This window comes from Aethalodelphis obliquidens, unplaced genomic scaffold, assembly GCF_003676395.1.
Source record: "Aethalodelphis obliquidens isolate GAN/ISIS:26980383/991018 unplaced genomic scaffold, ASM367639v1 scaffold31, whole genome shotgun sequence".
NCBI classification, from domain to species: Eukaryota; Metazoa; Chordata; class Mammalia; order Artiodactyla; family Delphinidae; genus Aethalodelphis; species Aethalodelphis obliquidens.
The window spans coordinates 14932168-14952230 of NW_020837975.1; the positions used below are offsets into that span (position 1 = coordinate 14932168).

General features: G+C 53.6%; 1 protein-coding gene across 1 annotated transcript in view; it reads left to right on the forward strand.

The window, feature by feature from the left end:
• Positions 1-19222: 19222 nt before the first annotated feature.
• Positions 19223-20063, forward strand: part of LINC03040 (long intergenic non-protein coding RNA 3040) — a 56164-nt gene continuing 55323 nt past the window's right edge. The window contains 1 exon segment of the mRNA XM_027126833.1: positions 19223-19492. Within this exon segment, the coding sequence (XP_026982634.1) occupies positions 19223-19492 (270 nt within the window).

Consider the following 20063-nt stretch of genomic DNA (forward strand, 5'->3'; position numbering starts at 1 on the left):
GAGTAGGGAGGCCTCCACAGAGGCTTGGAGATAGAGCCCTAGCTCTCCTGCCGGCCGTACCCCCACGCCCTGACAGCCTCCATCCTTCCCTCGCTGAGTCCTCGTCCAGACTGTGGTCCCCAGGGCTCGGAATTATTCAGCCTGGGAACAAGGCAGTGAGTCTCATGTCTGCCCCAGGCCACAGAATGGATTATATATATTTTTTATTCGTTGTCCCTTATCAATTCATAATGGCAATCGTGTAACATTTAATAAAGACACAGAGCGATCCCCATCGCTGCCCCACAATCATTCATAAGCTGACAAGATGGAGCGGCTCATAAAAAAGGGCCGTTAAAAAAAATTCCGCAGAAATGGAAAGCAGGAGGTGATGCAAGTCGCGGTTAACAAAGGCCGGGGAGGCGTGAGCGGGTGTGAGCGGAATAACCCAGCCCTGATAAGCCGCGAAGCAGAGCCGGCAGCTCCCGCCCCCCTCTGCCGCCTGAGTCAGAGAAGCCAGGATGTGTTCAAAATCTAGCAATGTAATTAGCAGGTTGCATCATGCCCCTCAATTATAAATTACAATAGGCACAAAGAGGGTGGATGGAAGAGCAGGGATTATGCGGGTAACTCAATCCTGGTGCCCAGGAGGGGGCTGGGAGCTGCCACCCAGCCACTCGACCCTAGCAGTCTCTGCCTGCCGTGTCACAAGGTGATGAGAGGCTTGCTCAATGCCTGCTTTGTGTAGCCTGGGATAATGATTTACAAACTCGAGGAATCAGGAGGTGCGAAAAGAAGATGACCCTCTTAACCCGGCCATTGTCTACCCGCCCCCCACCCCCGCTGGAATGCCCAGCCCCCGCCCGCCCAGTGCACCTGTGCACACGGATGCTGTTTGGGGATGGTCCAGGTGAGGAGCCCTCATAGGGGCTGAGCCGATAAGATCTAAAGGGGCTGAGCAGGGCGTTTGGAGACACCATCAGGGATGACTGACACTCAGCAAACAGAGATGGACTGTGGTGATGCTGAGGTTTCTCTGCAGAGCAGTAGGGGAAGGGGGAGTGGACAGGAGCTCGGGGTTGATGACAGAGCCAGCTCTGTCCTGAGTCCAACCCTTGCCTCTGCCACCAGCAGGTCGTGGGAGCCTGAGCAAGCCGCTTCTCCTCTCCAATCCTCATTTTCCCAACTTCAATCCATCAGCTAGCTGTACGACCAGGGCAAGCCATTTCCCATCTCCATGCCTCAGTTTCCCTACCAGGCCTGTCCAGAGCTGGCTGTGTGACCTGAAACAAGCTCACTTCAGTGTAAGTGGGAACCTCAGTGTCCCCATGTACCATGAGACAATCCCAGACAATCTTAAAAGTCCAGTTTGGACTTTCTCTGGGTCTAGAATAAACTCTTTTCCCCAAAGCTAACCAACTAGCCTGCACCTTGGAGAGCAGGGAAACGGGACGGGCAGCTCTGCAATCTGGCCATCTGCGTGAATCAGAGTCTGGTGAGACAGAGGGAAGTCAGCACAGGCACGCGGCAGGCTTGGGCAGAGCGAGGTGCCGGTGGCACCGTTCCCCACAGCCTGGGAGACACGCCCTTTACTTCCTCCTGGTGGCAAAGATTTCCCCTTTCTGTCTGGCCTTTGCAAACAGCCTTTACTCCACAATGTTTTCTTAGCAGCCCTATTCTTCCACACAGAAAATAGTCCCATGAACTTTATTATCTCTGCAGAGGAAGGACAGGATATAGATGTGCCCTTAAGTTCAATGAACTCTGCTCTCTGGAAAACCAGAGTGAGAGCCACTATCCAATGGGAAATTGTTTTGAACAAGCCCCAGCCCCAGCAGAGTTTCATTCTGAATCCGAGAGAGAGATCGTAGCTGCCCCCTGAACTGTGAACTCAGCCCCTCTGGGGCCTCCATGTCTTCTCTCTGGGCCTCAGTTTCCTCGATTCTAAAATGATGGGAGAGGAGGGGGTACTCTCAACAAGTAGCTGGAGGTTGGGATGGAATCCCAGCGAGCACTGCCTTTACTCAGACCCAGCATCTCGCCCCTGGACTGTCGTACAGGTCCCCGGTCTCAGCCCCCACGTCCCTTTGCCTCTGCAGCCGCAGGATGTAGCTGAAACTCGTGACTCTGATCGCACTCTGCCCCATCAAAGTCCCCCCTCCCCAAAGTCCCAGGCCAGGGCCCCACCAGAAGGTCCCCAAGTTACCCTGAATGGCAGGTCCCTTCCCAGCACACCCCCGGCTATTTCACACTTCCATGCCTTTGTACATGCTGTTCCTCCTGCCCAGATTACCCTTCCCTCCCCTTGTTCCACTGGCCAGTTCAGAGTCAGCCTTTGGGGCCTCACTCCTGTGTCGTCAGCTCCCAGAAGCCCTCATCCAAGTGTTCCTTCTGTGCTCCCCCACCTGAGCGAAAGCTCCATCTTAGCAAGTGCCGCGTCAGATTGCAAAGCAGCCTGGGTACTGCGTCTCCGCTCGACCGCGAACTCCAGGGCTGTACCTGCATACAGTCAGCGCCCAGAAGTGCCTTCCTTATTGAACTGCTGCCTTTTCCCACAACAGGAAAGAGGCAGATGTAGCCTGACACCCTGGACTGGGGGTGAAGTATGGAAAACTAACTCATTCATTCATTCACTTACTCATCCGTGTAACCTGAATATGTGTAGTGAAGGGAGAGGGGGAGTGCCAGACCCAGCCACTTTGAACATTTCCCAGAAGACACTTCCAGAAGCCCCTGACCTCAGGGAGAAGAATGTCCCTGAAGCCACTCCCCCCAGTTCAGGCCAAGCCCCAGGTAGACAGTGGCAGTGGGGTAGCTGTCCCGTCTGCTTGGCCCAGCAGGCCCTGCGCCTTACCGGCTGCCATCTCCCTTCTGCCTCAGTTAACAGAAGCTGGGGGTGAGGAGGTGGTGACAGGGAGGGGGCCACCTGGAGGCCTCTTCCCACCTGTCAGGAGCTCCCCCGGCACATCCTCCTGTTGGTGAGGCAACCGTCCTTGTATCCACATCGCCCAGGCAGGTGAGTACTCTGCTCCCATGTCAGGATGACATTAGATCCCTAAGTCGTGACCTCACTCAGGCATCTGTCCTTGGTACCTGTCTGCTTCTGAGCAGAGAGCCAAAATGTCAGCAGAGACAGAGCGCCTGGATACCCTTCCCGGCAACAGCAAAACCCAGAACAGGTGTAGTGCTCGCATGTGATCAGACAGAAAACTTGGACTCGACATGTGGACACGCCCACCCGAGGTCCTACAGCTCCCGTGGGCCTACTTCAGCCTGTAAAGTACATCCTTTCCTTCTTTCCCCACCCTTGGGTGTTGAGTCGTGCCCCATATTTGGTCTTTACCACATCCAGTGTAGGTGGAGATGTGAGTGACATTAATGACTACATATATTAGACACCTACTATTTACCTGGCACGGTTTTAAGTACTTTATTTTCATTCATTCAATCAATAATATTTATTGAGTGCCGGGCTCTGTTCCAGACGCTGGGGGTATGGCAGGAAGCAAGGCAAACAAAGTTTCTGCCCTCAGAAACTTTCTAGTGGGAGAAACAGAATAAGTCAAGAAGTGAGTAAATAGAAAATAGTCCGGGTGGTGAAAAGTCAGTCAGGAGAATGGATGGTCAGTGAAGGCCTTTGATTTGGTGACATTTGAGCTCACCCCTGAAGATGTTGAGGGTGGGAGCACGGGACTATCTGGAGGACATAAATGCTAGGCAGAGGGAAGAGTAAGTGCAAAGGCCCTGGGGCTGGAACATGCTTGGTGTGTCCAAAGAACAACGGCTGTGGCTGGAGCAGAATAAGAGAAGAGCAGAGCACAGAAGACGAGATACTTGTGTGATATTCACTGATACACAGTGTGATATTAGCTGTGTGTTAACTCATTTAATATCACAGCAATGCCGAACACCAGGTGCTATCGTTATTCCCTTTAGCTGATGAGAAGACTGAGGTACAGAGAAGGAAAGGAATCTGCCTAGCGTCACACAGCGGGCACGTAGCTCTGTACTGATGATTTGTGAGCACCCTTCATGGCCCAGAGCACTGGTTCCCAGTCCCAGTAGGAACTGAAGTCACCCAGGGAGCTTGCAAAGAACCCGATTATCAGGTTCCTAATTTTAACAAGCTGCCTGGGTGATTATGACAGAATCTTCATGACCCCAGCTTTGGTGAGCCATTGGGAGATGGCTGCGGGCAGGTTGGGGTGGAGGATGGAGCACTGGGCGAGGAGCCTAATCCCAGCTCTTCTGTGATCTCTGAGTGGCTGCAGTCCCTCTGAACCTCAGTCTCTTCATCTGTGAGATGAGAGGGTTGAACTCCACCAATGCATTCCCCACGTGCTTGATAGCAGTGGAATTCTCCATTCAGTCAGGTCTTAGGTGGAGCCCACAATATGACACAAGTCAAATGAGCTTTATTTTGGGGCATGGGGCGGGCTTCGGGCCATTATGCCCTCGGCAGCCTCCGAAGCACGACTTACCAATTCCCTGAGTTGCAGTCTGTGGAGAGCATAGGCACCTGGCCAGATGCTTTGGGTTCTAGATATCCATCCTGGGTCCTCTCTTCAAGCAGTGGCCCCTGGAATGACCCCAAGTCCCTGGTCTTATGAATCCTGCTGCAGGAGCCCTCCAAGGAGGCTGCCCCAAGCCCAGGCTCTGAGCTCTGGGGAGGCCTGAGCGCTGATAATGGGATGGGGGCGGGAGGAGAGGGGACCTGGGGCTGGCACACGCTCAGCCCCCTTCAACTTGTCAGATTCCTCTACCTGCTTGCTGTCCTTGCTGGGGAGGGGGAGGGGGAATGTCTGAAATACTTGGGATGATCTTTGGACCAGTTGTTGAAGACCAGGATAGTGGGCAGCAGCTGGTCAGGGCAGGAATTTGCTTTCATAAGCGCAGGGCCTCTGACGTCTTGGATTGACCCTCCTTCCTTGCCTTGGGATGGTAAGAACATCTCTGCACGGGTGGGCCCGCCCCTGGAATTGGTCAGGTCCTTCCTTGCCAAGATCCCGCCCTTTGGCTATTTCACAGATGAGGAAAATGAGGCTGGCAGGTCAAGAGATCTGCCTGGAGTCACGTGGCTTCAAAAGTGGTGAGATCAAACCTCAAGTCCAGGGCTTCACCTGCTGGTACTGGGGTCCTCTTGGACAGCGGGGAAAGATGCCCTGCAGAAGACAGACAGACAGACAGACAGATCCCTGTCCTGACAGAGCCTGCACTCCGGAGGAGGGTAACCTAGGTTGAAGTCCTTCCATACATTCCCTCAACATCCAGCACAGTCCCCTGCATACAGCAGGTGCTAAATAATTGTCTGTGATAATCGTGCTTCAGAGCTGGGAGTGAAATGAATTTCCTATCGGAGCTGCCTTGGAATCTATCTGGAGTCCTGGCTTCCTCGCCCATAGAATGGGGACAGTACCGTTCTCTGCCCAGCCTGGCGGTGAATGGGAAGAGGGCGTGGTGAATGGAGAAATTGACACAGACACCTACGACGCGCCATGCTTGGCCACCAGTCGTTACGATGACACCCCATGATAGAAATGACTCTCCCCATTTTATGGAGAAGCAAACTGAAGCTGGAGAGGCAGACCTACATCGATCACCAAAGTTCCTGTTCTTTCCGCTACATCCTGCGACCTCCCTACCATTGTCCCTGCGCCCAGCATGGGGTTTGGTTTGGTTTTGTTTTTATTCTAAGTTCCCAAGTGAGACAGGGCAAGATTGAAATAAAGCCCTTAGGATCTCTCGCTTCCAGCTGCAAATACCCAGGGGGCCTGGGAGGAAAGGACTGTGCTTGTGCTCTGAGTACAGAGACCCCCTCTCTGGCCAGGACGTGGAGCTGACATGAATTCCTCAGCACTTCCTTGGGGTTAGCGGGGAGGTATGGGGATCAAGTGGTCCATGGGGTCCCCTTCCCCCAGGATAGATGCTGGTTGCTTTCGAAGGCCTCATCAGGGTCTAGGGCCTGGCCGTGGGCTCTAGAGTCTGGAAACGGTTCCCCTCTCCAACACAGCCCTGTGAGTGCTCCAGCCACCCACACGGGGCTGCAGCCTTGGACAGACAGAAGTCCGGGAGTCAAGGGGCTGGGCTTGACTGGGGCACAGCTGTCTCCTATGGGGACACCTTCTCTGGCCCCCAGAGTGAGTCTGTGCTCAGGCCCAGCCAAGGAAATGACCCAAGGGGAGGCCCGAGCCTTGGGTCCCCTGATGTCTGCAGCTGCTCCTGGGACCACCCCATGAGATGGAGGCTACCAAGCCCCCGAGAGACCTGTGGGGCTGAGGAGAGGCGATATTTTCTCAGCAGGATTTATGTGTGTGTGCGTGTGTGTGCGTGTGTGTTTAACGAGGAGTGGGGCCTGCCTGACTTCTGAGCCTGGAATTTATACAGCCCCTTTTTGGCGGCGGCAGTTTATCTTAAGCGAAAGAATAATAAACTGAGTTGACAGGATGATGTATTCAAAGCATCTTCCCGTCACTGCACAGAGCCCTGCCCGCTGTTAGGATGTCTGGCATGGTGGGGACCGTGTTATCGAATGTTTAGCCCCCGCAGATTGTCAACAACGCATTGTTTGCAGGTTTGGGGCAAGGCAGAGATGGGCCGGGCTGGGGTGGGAATGGGGGGGGGGGTCTGGCTGCAAGGGCGGGCGAACGGAGGGCTGCCCAGATGGGGTCAAAGAGGCGTCTGCCTTTGATGGAAGCTGAGGTCCAACCCCTCCTCCCTGCCCTGATGCTCCCTTTCCTGCCTTGCAGAGTCCTCCCCACTGCCCTCCATATCGTCCCAGTCCAGCCTGAGGCATAGGGACAAACTCGGGTCCCCCTGTTCTCTACAGGATTGGGAAAACCTCCTCCACCCTCCACTTCCCGTTTTTAACTTAAACAAGGAAATCAGCATTAAACCTCAACTTCAAAAACTTATGCCAGACTTACTAAACCCTGGAAAGGATGAGAGAAAGCCAGTACCCTGGCCTTATTCATGAGAGAGCTCTCACCCCAGTTCCCTGACCCTCTTTCAGACAACCATGGGCCATCCTGTGGCCTCTGGAACCTTCCCTTCCTGTGTGGGAGGGAATCACAGTGTTGGCCACTCCTATGTTATAAATGACACTGTTGCCACATATTAAGGGCTTATTATGGGGGTGAAGTAAGATAAGGATTAGGCAAACACTTAAAAAACTTGGAAGAAGGGCTTCCCTGGTGACGCAGAGGTTAAGAATCCGCCAGCCAATGCAGGGGACATGGGTTCAAGCCCTGGTCCGGGAAGATCCCACACACCGCGGAGCACCTAAGCCCGTGCGCCACAACGACTGAGCCTGCTCTCTAGAGCCCACGAGCCACAACTACTGAAGCCTGCGTGTCTAGAGCCTGTGCTCTGCAACAAGAGAAGCCACCACAATGAAAGGCCCGCGCACCACAACGCAGAGTAGCCCCCGCTCGCCACAACTAGAGAAAAGCCTGCAACTAGAGAAAAGCCCACGCGCAGCAACAAAGACCCAACACAGCCAAAAAAAAAAAACTTGGAAGAAGATAAATTCAAATTATTTTTTCTCAAAGTGCCCTAAACTTCAGGCAGGAGAGCCTTGGCTCCTGCCTCAGCCAATGGGCTCTCTCCCTCAACCTCCATTATTGGAAAGTCCTTTCTTGTACACAACCTCAAGCTCTCTTGTTTCAGTTTTAACCTTTCCTTTGGGCTGTCCCACATATAGGTTCCAGTTCCAAATCTCTCTTAGGGCACCTCTTCTTTTCTGGCTTTAATGGTCCTCATTTCTTCTCTGCTCCCGGGCTGGGGGCTCCACCCAAACCAGCTCCAGGACTGCACTTCCTATAGGCATGAGTTTTTCACTCCTACTCCTAGAAAGCAGGGGGCCTCTCCTTGGTCGCACAGACCATGGGTCCACGGGGGGTAGCAGTGGCAGGGACAGGGAGGGAAGGGAGACCCCACATACTGAGTACTTGACTGAGCAACTGGGTCCATTCCAGGGGTCAAGTTGAAACCTCATTTAGTCTCTTAACAGCTGGTACTAGCCCCATTTTGCAGATGAGAAAACTGAGGCTGGGGGAAGACTCAGTCTCTTGCCCTCTGGCCGATGGCAGAAGGAAGACTCAAGCCCTGAAAGTCTGGCTGGCTCCAGAGCTGCACTTGACCTGGCAACCTCAAAGGAAGGCAGGAAAAAGCCACCCAGAGGCTGGAGGGCTCTAAGTCAAACAGCTGGGCAGGTGGGGTCAAGGTCACAGGAAGAGCCAGGGGGCCTGGGAGCGGGGGATCAAGGCTGTGGGAGAGTGGCTGGAGTGAGGAGTGGTGTAGGAACAAAGGCCTGGAGGCTGGAGTGGGCCCCCGGGGAGAAGTTGAGAGAGGAGCTCAGATCTGAGCACAGGACACATATGCTGGGCCACCTGGGCTGGGAACAGTGACACTGAACATCAGACAACAGCCTCCTCAGACCCCCGATAGGACTCAGCCATTTATTCACTCATCTATTTACTTGTTCATCCTTTCACTTTATCCATTGTTTGCCCAGGACCCCTCGCAGTCTAATAGGAAAGACAGACCGGTCAGCAGGTCAGGGACCCAGAGGTCCCCATTCACCCAACCATCTGTCCCCCATGTAGTGAGTGCCTGCTCTGTGCCAAGTCCTGAGTTCTCCAGACAGAGGAAGCTGCCCGCACCCTCTAGGCACTCATGGTCCAGTAAGGGGTTGTGAGAAACAGACACGCATGTTTATGCGTTCACTGAATCAACCAAGATTTGAGCGCCCTCCGTGGCAGGTGTCAGGACCAGCAAGAAGACCGGGACACACTCCTGCCCATGGCAAACTCAGGCCAGTTGAGGACATGAGAAAAGAGCCCAAACATTTCAGCTCTAGTACGCTGACAGCTGCAAAAAATACCGAGCAAGAAGCAGCAGGGGAGTACGACAGTCCCCAGAGGGAAGTGACTATACATTTGAATTTTGCGTTTGTGTATTCATTTATTCCATCATTCATCTGTTGGTGAGCATCTTTTGTGTGCTGGGCATTGCTGGAAACAACACGAGGGCCCCCTGCAGGAAGCCATCTCTCTGATAAGTAGACCACTCTTTTGGGCCCCGTTTGGGGGACAAGGCAAGCTTGGGGTGGAGACTGTGGTCGTGGCGGGGTGGGCAGCCACAGACCCTTCCCAGCCACTGGGAGGGGGACAGTGGTTAGGAGCTGGAGGGCACTTAGCAGTGCAGGCAGGAGGAAGCTGGGCCCCATGGGAGCTGCATCTGGGCCATCCTGGGCTCTGGCCACAGCCTGAGTAACCAAGGGCCAGACCACATGATGCAAGCAGAGGGCGGGGGGTGGAGTGGGGGAGTTTGGGTTCTGGTAGAGCCAGAGACCCAAGCTCTGTGCAAGGACATACCTGGGGATGCTTGGGTCTCATTCATTAGAACAGAGAGTCTCACTGTCAGGACTTTCCGGAGTCCTGATTTGCACATGTCCTCCCCATCCTGGGGTAGATTTGCGTGCCTATTTGCATAGGTTTACGTAAAGTATGCTTCTATCCATATTCATTTCAGGCATTTTGATTTCTGTCATTGCTCCCCTCCCCCAGCTGGCTGTCCCCATGCCTGTGCTCCCCCTTCTGGAAGGGAAGACAGGGCCGGGACCATGCCAGCTGCAGACAATCTCAGTGTTTCTCTTCAGCCTCGCCTGGTGAAGGCTGACGTGATTTTCCTGAGAGTGAATCCGCCTGCCTGACCATACCGTGCTCTGGCTGAAGTAACTGTGAGCTGGGCGGTCCCTGAGGACCCGTAAGCTGAGCTGTGTCCTCCACTCTCTTGCCAGGCCTTGGGGAGCGCCAGGCCAGAATGAGAACCGCCCTCGGACTGTCGGTTAGAGCACTAATGGAGTGACAAGTGAGTGTCGCCTTGAAGTCTGGGGGCCATCCCATGTGGCTTGCCTCCTCTGACCAGAGGGTCAGGGGCCCGCACAGGGCTGGGCTTGGGACCCCTTCCAGGACCTGGCTGCAGCCGCTGGGCCTGCAGAGCACACACCCACGGCATCCATGCATGCACATGCGTATACACATGCACAGATCAGAGGGGAAAATTGACTTCACAGTCCTTGCAGAGCCTGGAGCGGGGAGAGAGCTGGCAACTCTCGAGCGCTGAGTGACCCTAGGCAGGGCCCTTCACCTCCTTGAGCCTCAGCTTCCCTTTCTGTACCACAAGAGTCTTCCCAGTGTTGGCTTTTGCGAATGCATGCTGGCAACCCCAGCTCATTAACCGGGCCGCAGAGGGGATCCTCCTGTCAAGAAAAGGCCACAGCCAACTATGCCACACTCTTCCTCCTCTGGAAGCCTCCCTCAGGCTTCAAGGTCATGGGAGCTTCAGTGAGTGCCCCATAGACATGCCTGCTGCCAGTCAGCTCGCACTCAATATGATGTGACAGGTGGGGGGTGTGTGTGGATAGGAGCCAAGAAGCTGCTGGGAATCCAGACGCCTCCCCTCAGTTCCATCCCCACCATCTCCATCGTAATGAGGTCCCACTAGAGGGGCTCTGGTGTCAGGGATATGGGAATATTTCCACCTGGGCAGAGACGGACAGGAGGAGCTGGGGGCTGCCTCAGAAGGCCTCTTGCCCAACAGCCCTGACCTCATGCCCACTCCCCCACCTCCCCACCACACACGTCCTGGGCCGTGCAGGGCTCGGCTTGTCACCGACAGGCTCTCCACTAAATGAGGTGACCTGATTGCTTCTTATCTCAGGGGCTTATCTCCTGTGGTCACTCGCCTGCCAGACTCCAGAGAGCCACTAGGCTTCTTGAGCCCTGACTCTCCCTGTCCTGAGGAGACACTGGATTCCAGTGACCCTCAGTGATGGTCGGTCAGGCTGGGGACAGAAAAGGGATAGAGGAAACTAAGGGTACAGTTCTTCCCCACTGCCCATTGTCCCGACAGCTTCAGACACATTCTCACCCACGCCCTCTGTGGGGGGCCCATCCCTCCCAACATCTCGCAGTCCTGCACCAAAAGTGAAAAATGGGCTGTTATCCAGAGCGCGGTTATCTAACTACTCAGATTGGGCTTTCACAGAGCAGGGGCTGTGTCTCCCCTCAGGCCAGGGCTCCCTGAGGGCGGGGCCCCGTCTCCCCTCAGGCCAGGGCTCCCTGAGGGCGGGGCCCCGTCTCCCCTTCAGTGACACTCTTGCCACCAACCATCCAGACCTGGGCCCAGCTCAGCCTCACCTGCTCTCTGTGTAAGTGGTCAGCTCTTGGGGTCTACACGGGGCCCTTTGTTGCCCAAGGATCATTTCCTAGAGCTGGGCCTGATGGCTGGACACAAGGGGCCAAAGCTGGTGCCATAGGGCACCTCTGAGGGAAACGGGGCATCACCTGTGTGGATCTATACGCAGTTGCAACCAGAAGCAGGGGGAGGTACAGGATGACCCTTTTATTGACTCTTTGGGTCAATAAACCCTTTTATAAGTGCTCAGTGTTTAGCACAGGAGGATACTGTGAGGGGGAGGGGGAGTTTTTGTTTGGTTTTGTTTTGAACTTGGGGTGGGAGTTGTTGATAAAGACAGAATGAAAAAAGGAAGGAAAGAAGGAGGACGAAAGGGAGGGAGAGTAGGGAGGAAAGGAGAGCGAGAGAGAGGGAGAGCGAACTCGCAACCTTTCCTCTCTTAAGTCTCCTGTCAGGGAGTTGATTTGTTTAAAATCCTCTTATCTCCAACACTTGCTTCTCCGCTGGTTGAGGAGTCTCTGGAGCGAGGCTGGTTTTTCTCTCAGTGACAACAGGATTCCAGGCTCCACAAATGGCCCATGGGTGTCTGGCCGGAAGCGGAAGATGGGTGTGAGCTGAAGGCCCCGGATGCTTTTCCATACGCTCTTCCCACCCAGCCTCACCTCAGAAGCAGCTTCATCCAGCCCCAGACCCCTGAGACCCAGGACAGGGGACAGGCCGGCCAGCCTCTGTGGGAGGCTGTGGCCAGCTTGGTCTCCCTCCAGCCCCTCTCCTTCCTGTCCACTCAGGCCTGGCGGGGCTCCTCTCCTCGACAGTCTCCCCTGACGCCAGCTCAGCAGAGGCCTCCCAGCCTTCGAGGCTCTCCTCCCCAACTCTGTGGGGCCCTTTCCCCAGGTGCTGCCTCTTCCAGGAAGAAGCTCTTGATGCCCTACCCTCCCTCATCCACTCGTTCACATATTCATCCTTTCAACACGTAGTTTTGAGTCCCTGAGATGTGCCAGGCATTGGAGATAAAGGTCCTGGGGAGCTCAGAGTCCAATGGAGGAAACCAAATGTCAACAGTCAATTAAGGCCCTTTAGAGTGGGTTACAATTCACTCCAGTCTGTAACAATCATGTCCAACATCAATCGAGGGCTTACTATGTGCGAGGCACTATTCTAAGTGTTTTACATGAGAAACTCATTTAATTCTGGAAACAAGTCTACCAGGGAGAGCTATTAGGCTTGATGTTTCACAAAGGTCCTGAGTGCCCGAGGTCTCAGCACGTGAGGCTCAGGCCTGACTGCAAACCCAGGCAGTCAGGGACAGAGGCTGAGCTCTCAAACCCGTTCCTGAAGGTTTCCACACACCCGCAGGCCCACTCCCTCCCCTTTGCCCTGCGCGAGGGCGCTGTGCCAGTCCCGCTGTGTGCCCTGCTCTCTGCCAGGGCTGAGTCGGCCATCTCTGAGTGAAGTGACCTGCATTTGGCCTGGCCTGCCCCAGCCGTCCTGAGCCCGCAGTCTGTGGCCCACCTCTCTGTGGAGAGTGGGCATCTCCCAAGTCAGGCTGGCAGCCCCTGGCAGCCACAGCCTGAAATCTCCTCCCGTTCTGGGCCCAGGGCAGGACTCCCTGAGCTGGCCGAGGAGGGCAGCCCTCAGACGGGGAGGAGGGTGGGTGCTGATGGCTGGCGGAGTGCTAGCGTCAAAGGTGGTCAGAGCAGAGGCTCTGCCTGTGGTGGCTGTGATGAAAGTCCCAGTCTCCTCTGAGGAGAATTGTCTCTTAGAAGTAAATATCCTGCTGGCCAGCCTCAAGCCTCCGTTGTCCCAAGGCCCAGAGAGGCTGGCGAGCGGCAGCCCTCATCTCCGGGATCGATGGGAGATTTGGCCTCTGACGGGATAGCCTCGGGAAGCTCAGGTTATGCCCCTCCCTGGGGGTCCTAAGCAGGCTCGGCAGTGCTGGGGATGTCCCAGGCCTAAGGCATAGGAAGAGAAAGAAAGGGAGAAAAAAACGGAACAAATAGAAGTAAAGGAATTGGGAACAAACAGGGTGCATTGGCGTACTCCATGTGTACTGAGCACCTACCGTGTGCCTGCCACCATCCTGCCTGGGTCTCCACGCAGGGATGGAAGCCCCAGCCTCCAAGGAGCTCTCGAAGCTGGTTGTAGCTGGTGGTAGCCCATAGGCCCCCAAATCCAAGTAGGGAAAGTGGGCTGGGGTGGGATGACCCATCCCCAAGTCAGCCCGGCTAACCCCCACAGAGGCAGGGCCAGATGACCAGGTCTGTGTCCAAGACCTTAGGCCCCAGTGCCCTTGCCTCCTGGCCCAGGGCAGCGGGACGCCAGCCACCACTCCAGAGAGGAGGGAGTCAGCTCCTGTCTCTGAAGTTAACCACGGAGGAGGCATCACTCAAGAGTCGGTTCAGGGGGCTTCCCTGGTGGCGCAGCAGTTGAGAATCTGCCTGCCGATGTAGGGGACACGGGTTCGAGCCCTCGTCTGGGAAGATCCCACATGCCGCAGAGCAACTAAGCCCGTGCGCCACAACTACTGAGCCTGCGCGTCTGGAGCCTGTGCTCGGCAACAAGAGAGGCCGTGATAGTGAGAGGCCCGCGCACCGTGATGAAGAGCGGCCCCAGCTTGCCGCAACTAGAAAAAGCCCTCGCACAGAAACGAAGACCCAACACAGCCATAAATAAATAAATTAAAAAAAAAAAAGAGTCGGCTCAGGTCTGACCCTGCCTGCCGGCCCCACACACAGCAAGACGAGTGCAGGCGAGATGAGTGATCTTTGGCACCAGCCTTCTTCTCCTTTGTGTGGGGACAGAGGATAGAGAAGGCTCCTCATACCTCACGAGCCTCACGCATTGGCCTAGAAGCCCCTCTAAGTCAGGAAGGAAAGGGAGAAGCTTTCAGAGCTGAAGCCAGAGCCCATGCCCTTCCCTGTCCTGGGGCCAAGTAGCCTGAGGAGGAAGATGGGACCAGACAGGGTGAGGCGTCCTCAGACCAGGCCCTCCTATCCCCCTGGCTGCCAAAGTCTGAGCCCTGAGCACGTGTGCATGTGGGTATTTGCATGCTGAATATGTGTCAGCCAATCCACACACGTGTGTGTGTGTGTGTGTGTGTGTGTGTGTGTGTGTGTGCTCGTGCACGCCTGTGCAGACTTATGAATGCAGAGGTCCTGGGAACTCAAGGACTTGGCCTCCCCTTGCTTCCAAAACCACAAGGCCGCTGGCCGGCCTCAAGCCTCGGTTTCCTCAAGGCCCAGAGAGGCTGATGAGAAACAGATCCGACTGAGCTGCCCATGGGCATGGGCGGCTCAGTAACCCATTGGCCTGAGGGCTTGTCTTCTCCTGGGATCTGGGTGACCTCAGACCACTGAGGGCCCCCTTTGGGCCTTCCCCATCATGGATGCAGAGAAGCAGTTCGTGAGGCAAGGGCTGCCAGGCTGACCCGAGATGAAGCTGGTGAGCCCCTCTGCCAGGGAAGCCACCCGCCTGCCTGCCCTCCACCGTTGCCATGGCCTCTGGAGGGATGCCAGAGGTACCAAATGTTCCTCAATGAATGAGGGGAGGAAGTGGCTGAGGAGAAATCTCCCTTTCCCAAAGGAGTGGTGCCCCCCTGCCCCAGGCGGCATAGAGGGTGCCCTGGAAGAGGGGAAGGAGGGTCTCTTAGGTCTGAGTTTCTTGGAGTCAGAGCACAGATCTCCTGCATCACAGTCAGTCACGATGTGGTGGTTAGGAGCTTCCTGAGAATACAGCTTCCTGGGACTGCCCCTGTCCCCAAGAAGTCCTGACTGAGCAGGCCTGGGGTGGGTTAGGAAACCTGCATTTGTTACAAGTGCCCCAGGTGACCCAGGATGGCACAAACAGAGCAAAGTGTAATATTTAAGAGACCAGGTTTTGGAGACCTGAGTTTGAATCTCCAATCAATTTCTCCCCATCCTTAAAGTTGGGTTAATAATATGACTTCATAGAGATAACGGCGAGTCACAGATGCTCAGCACATGGTAGAAACGATAACAGCAATACTAACAGTGACAGCGGTCGACCGCAACCCAGCACTGCCTGTGTGCCGAGTCCTCTCTGTCATTACAGGACTCATATCCAGGAGGATGGGGTACTGAGTGCAGGACCCACCCCTGCTGTCCCTTACCTCATACATGGCAGACAGGAAGACCCCCTCCTGTGGGTACCCTGTGGGCTCTGGGCATAGCCCCACAGCTGCCCCTGTTCACCTAGCCAGCACTCCCAGAAGGCCCTGCTCTCTTGGGAGATGCAGCCCAGAGCCCCCAGGAGCCAGACCTGCTTTCCTCCAGGCTAATTGGCTAATCATCTGCTGCCTTGATAGCGGGAGGTCTAGACATGACTGCTCCCAGGGCCGGGCGCTCATTCTGCCCACCTCCCTGGTCCCTCAGAGCAAAAGGAAGGATTAACATGCAGGCTGGATTTGCTCACCTAATTCCTTATCGAGCCCCTGTCCTCTGACAAGAGAGGGCAGACAGTTTCTTTCTCAGGCGAAGGACCCTGGGAGGCCTCTGGACAGGAGGAGGGAGGGAGGGAGATGCGGTGAGAACAGGAAGGGAGGACAGCTGTCCCTCCATCCTTGCCTGCCCAGCCTCACCCACCCCTCCCTGCCAGGGAGTACAGCCACTGACCGGAGTCACCTCAGCTGGCCCTGAGGCCCCCGGGAGAGGGCCCCCAAACAACCTTGGATAGGAAACTCCAGTGAGGGCTGGTGGCTGACCCAACCGTTAAATGAGATGGAGCCTGCTTTGAACCCAGGTCTCCAGCACTTAGCTCCAGGGCACCTCATCTCCTGCCAGTGGGGCAAAGGCAGAGAAAACATTCCATGAGGCCTCAGGCTGGAGTCTCACTGGCAGAGGAGTTAGGGAGTACAGGCTGCAGCGTGTGGGCCCCACCAGGGAGAGAAGGTAGGAGGGGGACAAGGTAGGAAGGAGCTGGTCGCTCAGGGAGTCCACTGCAATGGGGAGGGATGGTTTGGGCCACTGGGGACGTCAGAGACTCCAGCAAGGAGGGCTCTGGGGAAAGATGAGAGACGTGAGGCCTCAGCCCAGAGAAGAGAAGGTGTGGGTGAGGAGTACTGCTACCGCGCCTAGTCTCTGCATGAGTTACTCCATTCACTCAATCTCATTATGGTAACAACCGCCATATTATAATTCCCATACACAGATGAGAAAACTGAAGTCTACAAAGTCTCTAGAACTTACCTAAGTTCACACAGCTGGTAATGAGCAGAGTAGTGAACAGCCTGCCCTGGCACCCAGCTCTGGAGGGGGTCCCAGGTCACTTCCCCCAGGGCAGAAGATAGGCAGAAGTCCATCTCCCTCTCCATCCTTCAACCCCTACCCTCAACCTGCTAAATGCAGGTGTCAGGTAAGGATCCAAGTCTCAGCTACCAGCCTCCCACCAGCCCTCACCTCCCGTGCTGCCTGTCCCCATGCTAGGAGCTGCTCAATCTCCCCCTCCTCCAGGAAGCTCCCTGACCATCCCACCCCTATGGCCTCTGCCAGACCTCCAGAGCCGGCCCTGTATTTGCCAAGATGCAGGGCATTGTTTCCTGGTCTCCTGGGGTGACTGCACAATGCAGGGCTTTGCATGGGCTCCAGACTCACACAGCTCTGGCTTTGAAACCCAGCTCTCCGCTGTGCATCGTTGGACAACCTGTGCCTCAGTTTTCTCATCTATAAAACAGGACTAATAATGGCACTGACTCAAAGTAGGTAAAGATTTAGAGATACCACAGGTGAAGGAGTCACTCCGAAAGGGATAAAACAAGGCTTGAAAAGTGTGTGTGCTCTCTATGACGTCCCAGGACATACGAATGGCAGTTAGAACCAGAACTTTAGAGCTAGGAGGATGAGGCCCACATTAGAGGGTGCCCCAGGTCTCTGGACTCCTGGATCAGCGTTCCTATGCCTTGGCCATGAAGTTATGGGGTCTCCATGGTTGTGAGCGCTCAGAACCAGGCCCTGGAAGCACGCCCTTCCGGCTCCCATGCTCCCGCAGGGGCTGTCTCCACCTGTCCCTGGTGGTCTGTCTCGGGCGTGGGCCTGTTTGCAACCGGCGCCTATCGCCTGCTGGCCTGAGTGCACCTGTAGTGCCTCGTCCCAGCCTGGTGAGTCAGCCCTTGGCAGGCCTTGCGGCAGCCACTCCACATAATCTTAAGCCTGAAAGAGGACCTTTCTTTTTGCTTTTCTCCTCCTTCCTCCCTCCGCTCTCCGTGAAGTGGTCATCTCTGCAGGGCAGCTGGGAACAGCATTCTCTGCCAGGATTTCTTGAGTCTCCTTAGTCAGGAGACAGGGTGGGGCCTCGGAAACAAAGACAAGGCAGCCTAGCGCTGGCCAAAGCCCCTGAGCTGCTTTAGGACGCTGCTTGTGCCCCCTGACTCCCTGCTTCCAGTGGGGGCATCTAAGTCAGGGCAAGTGCGGTGTCACTTCAGTTATCCAGAACCCACGTATCTGACAACCTCAACCATCCAGACTGAGAGCCGAGATAAAAAGGCTTCTGAGGAGATGCTCTCAACAGCTGTCTGACAGTTAAACTTTACTGATCTATTTTTCCCCAACCTGAATCAGAGCCTATCTGCTCTTACCTTACACACTATTCTTGTATGCCTGGTTATCTAATTTACATATGTATTAACGGTTTTTTTTAATCTATGCAAATAGGTCATTTATTAAACCTCTGTCCCATAAATGCTCTTAACTTTTAGATGTTACATTACCAAGTCTTTGAACAGGAAAACAAAAATTTCCAAGGGGTAAATAAATAGGAAAAACTCTCTGTGAAACATTGTGGATATTAATCATAGTATTTCATACCAGTTTATTCCCACCCCCACCACAGATGGGTTTGAACCTTTTTAGTGAAGACTGTATTATTTTATCTTCATAAACGTTTTCTTTTATTTATTATTATTTTTTTAATCAATGCTTTTTTTTAAATGAAGAGAATTTTTACCTATCCACTTGGAAAGTGTTGTAAATGCAGTTCATTAACAAAAATCTCTGCAAATAAACACTTATGACGAGGTGACTTAAGCTGGCTTGACCGCACTATTTCAGCTTCAGGATTCATATTTCATGACTGAAAACAGTGAGCAAAAGTTTTAAACTAGGATTGGATTACCTCATCTAGTAAGTGGAAATGATAATGCAATCCATGTTCTAGAGCGGGTTGGGAGAATTAAATGGCATAACGCGTAGAGCACTTAACACAGTGCTTGGCAATTAGCTCTAAATAAATGTTCGCTATCAGTTTTGGTATTAGTATTACAGTGAGCAGTAGAATTAGTAGTTGTTGTTATTCCCATTCTACAGGTGGCCAGACTATGGTTCAGAGATGTTATGTATAACCACCCACGGTTTGCTTGAAAGAAGAGGGGCTCTTGACTATATAGCAGGGAGGCATCAGATGACAGATTTGTTCTGGGACACTGGAAACTAATGTTGTTTTATACATCCAAACTTGGCTGTGCTCAAGCACATGTCTGATGATTGGCTGGCTGTTGGCTGGGGGGCTCTGGTTCTCCTGGGTCTCCATGATCTCGTAGGCTAGCTGAAGTTCACGCATCTGGTGGCTGCAAGGTTTCAAGAGCATGAGAGTAGAAGCGGCTGGGCTACTCGAGCCCTGGGCTTGGACCTTGTATAATGCCACTTCCTCATCTGTTGGTCAAGTCAAGTCACAAGCTAGCCCAGGGCAGGAAAATAGGTCCCCCCGATAGACCATTTTGTCAACAGACAGAACCTCTTGATGGGAGGAACAAAGGATTGTGGTGATTTTCTGCCATCTAGCACAGCTTATCAATAATAAAGTGATATCCCTTACTAGCAAGACTTATTACTGAATATGATATGTACATAGGAAGCAAAATAGATACCAAAGGGCTGTCTTTTCTCCCCCGATTCTTATTTTGCCAGAATTTTGTTCGCTGGATGAATGGCAGCTGCATAGAATGCCCACCTCAGAAGGGAATGGAAGAAGACTTGTTACAATCAGCTTTTACAATAATATTTCTCAGAACCCTCAGATAATTGAGCAGGTTGTTATGACCCCCCAAAACGTCCACAGGATTCTGATCAATCTTATGAAGTACCTGCAGAAATGCAAGCAGTACCGACCGTTCTGGAAACTGGACAAAGCGATCGTGATGGAGAAGTTTGCCGCCAAGAAGCCCCCTTGTGTCGCCTATGACGAGAAGTTGCAGTTCTATTCCAGTATCACCTCTGAAGTGATGCATCACCCCTTGATCAAGGATGAGCACTGCATCCACCTTCCGCTCGGACCCCTGGCGAACACCATGCAGGAAAACGTCAAGGTTTAAAGTTAGAATGGGGAGAATGTCATTAGGGATATTTTTACTGACAGCAAAAAGTATCAAGTGAAGACACAAACAATAAAAAGGAGACCCAAGAACTCAGAATTCAGGGTAGGGACAAAGAAAATGATGTACCCCAGTTCCTAGGGGCACCACTACATTTTAGTTATGATAGGGGATATTCTTAATGGGAACCCTGTGTCTTCAGTGGAAAACTGGATTATGGTCAATATCTGTTTAAGGTTAGAGACAATGTGATATATATTTTTACAAGAACTTTTGAAGAACATAATTTTATATTTCTTTGTGTTTTTGACATTTAAAGAATTAATTAAATGAGTTAATAATGGTAGACAAAGTGATTTAGACCAATGCTCCTACTGAGAACAGCTACAGCAGCTAGACAAAATAGTTTTAAAATTTACTTGAAGTCATCAGGGAGCTAACAAGACAGCAATAAATTTCTTTACCACAGCTGAGACCTAGAAAAGTAAGAGTGGCATTTGGGTGTTTGCCCATTCTGGAGGGGTCAGCTGAGAGTCCAAGAAGCTAAACAACTCTTTTGACAGCC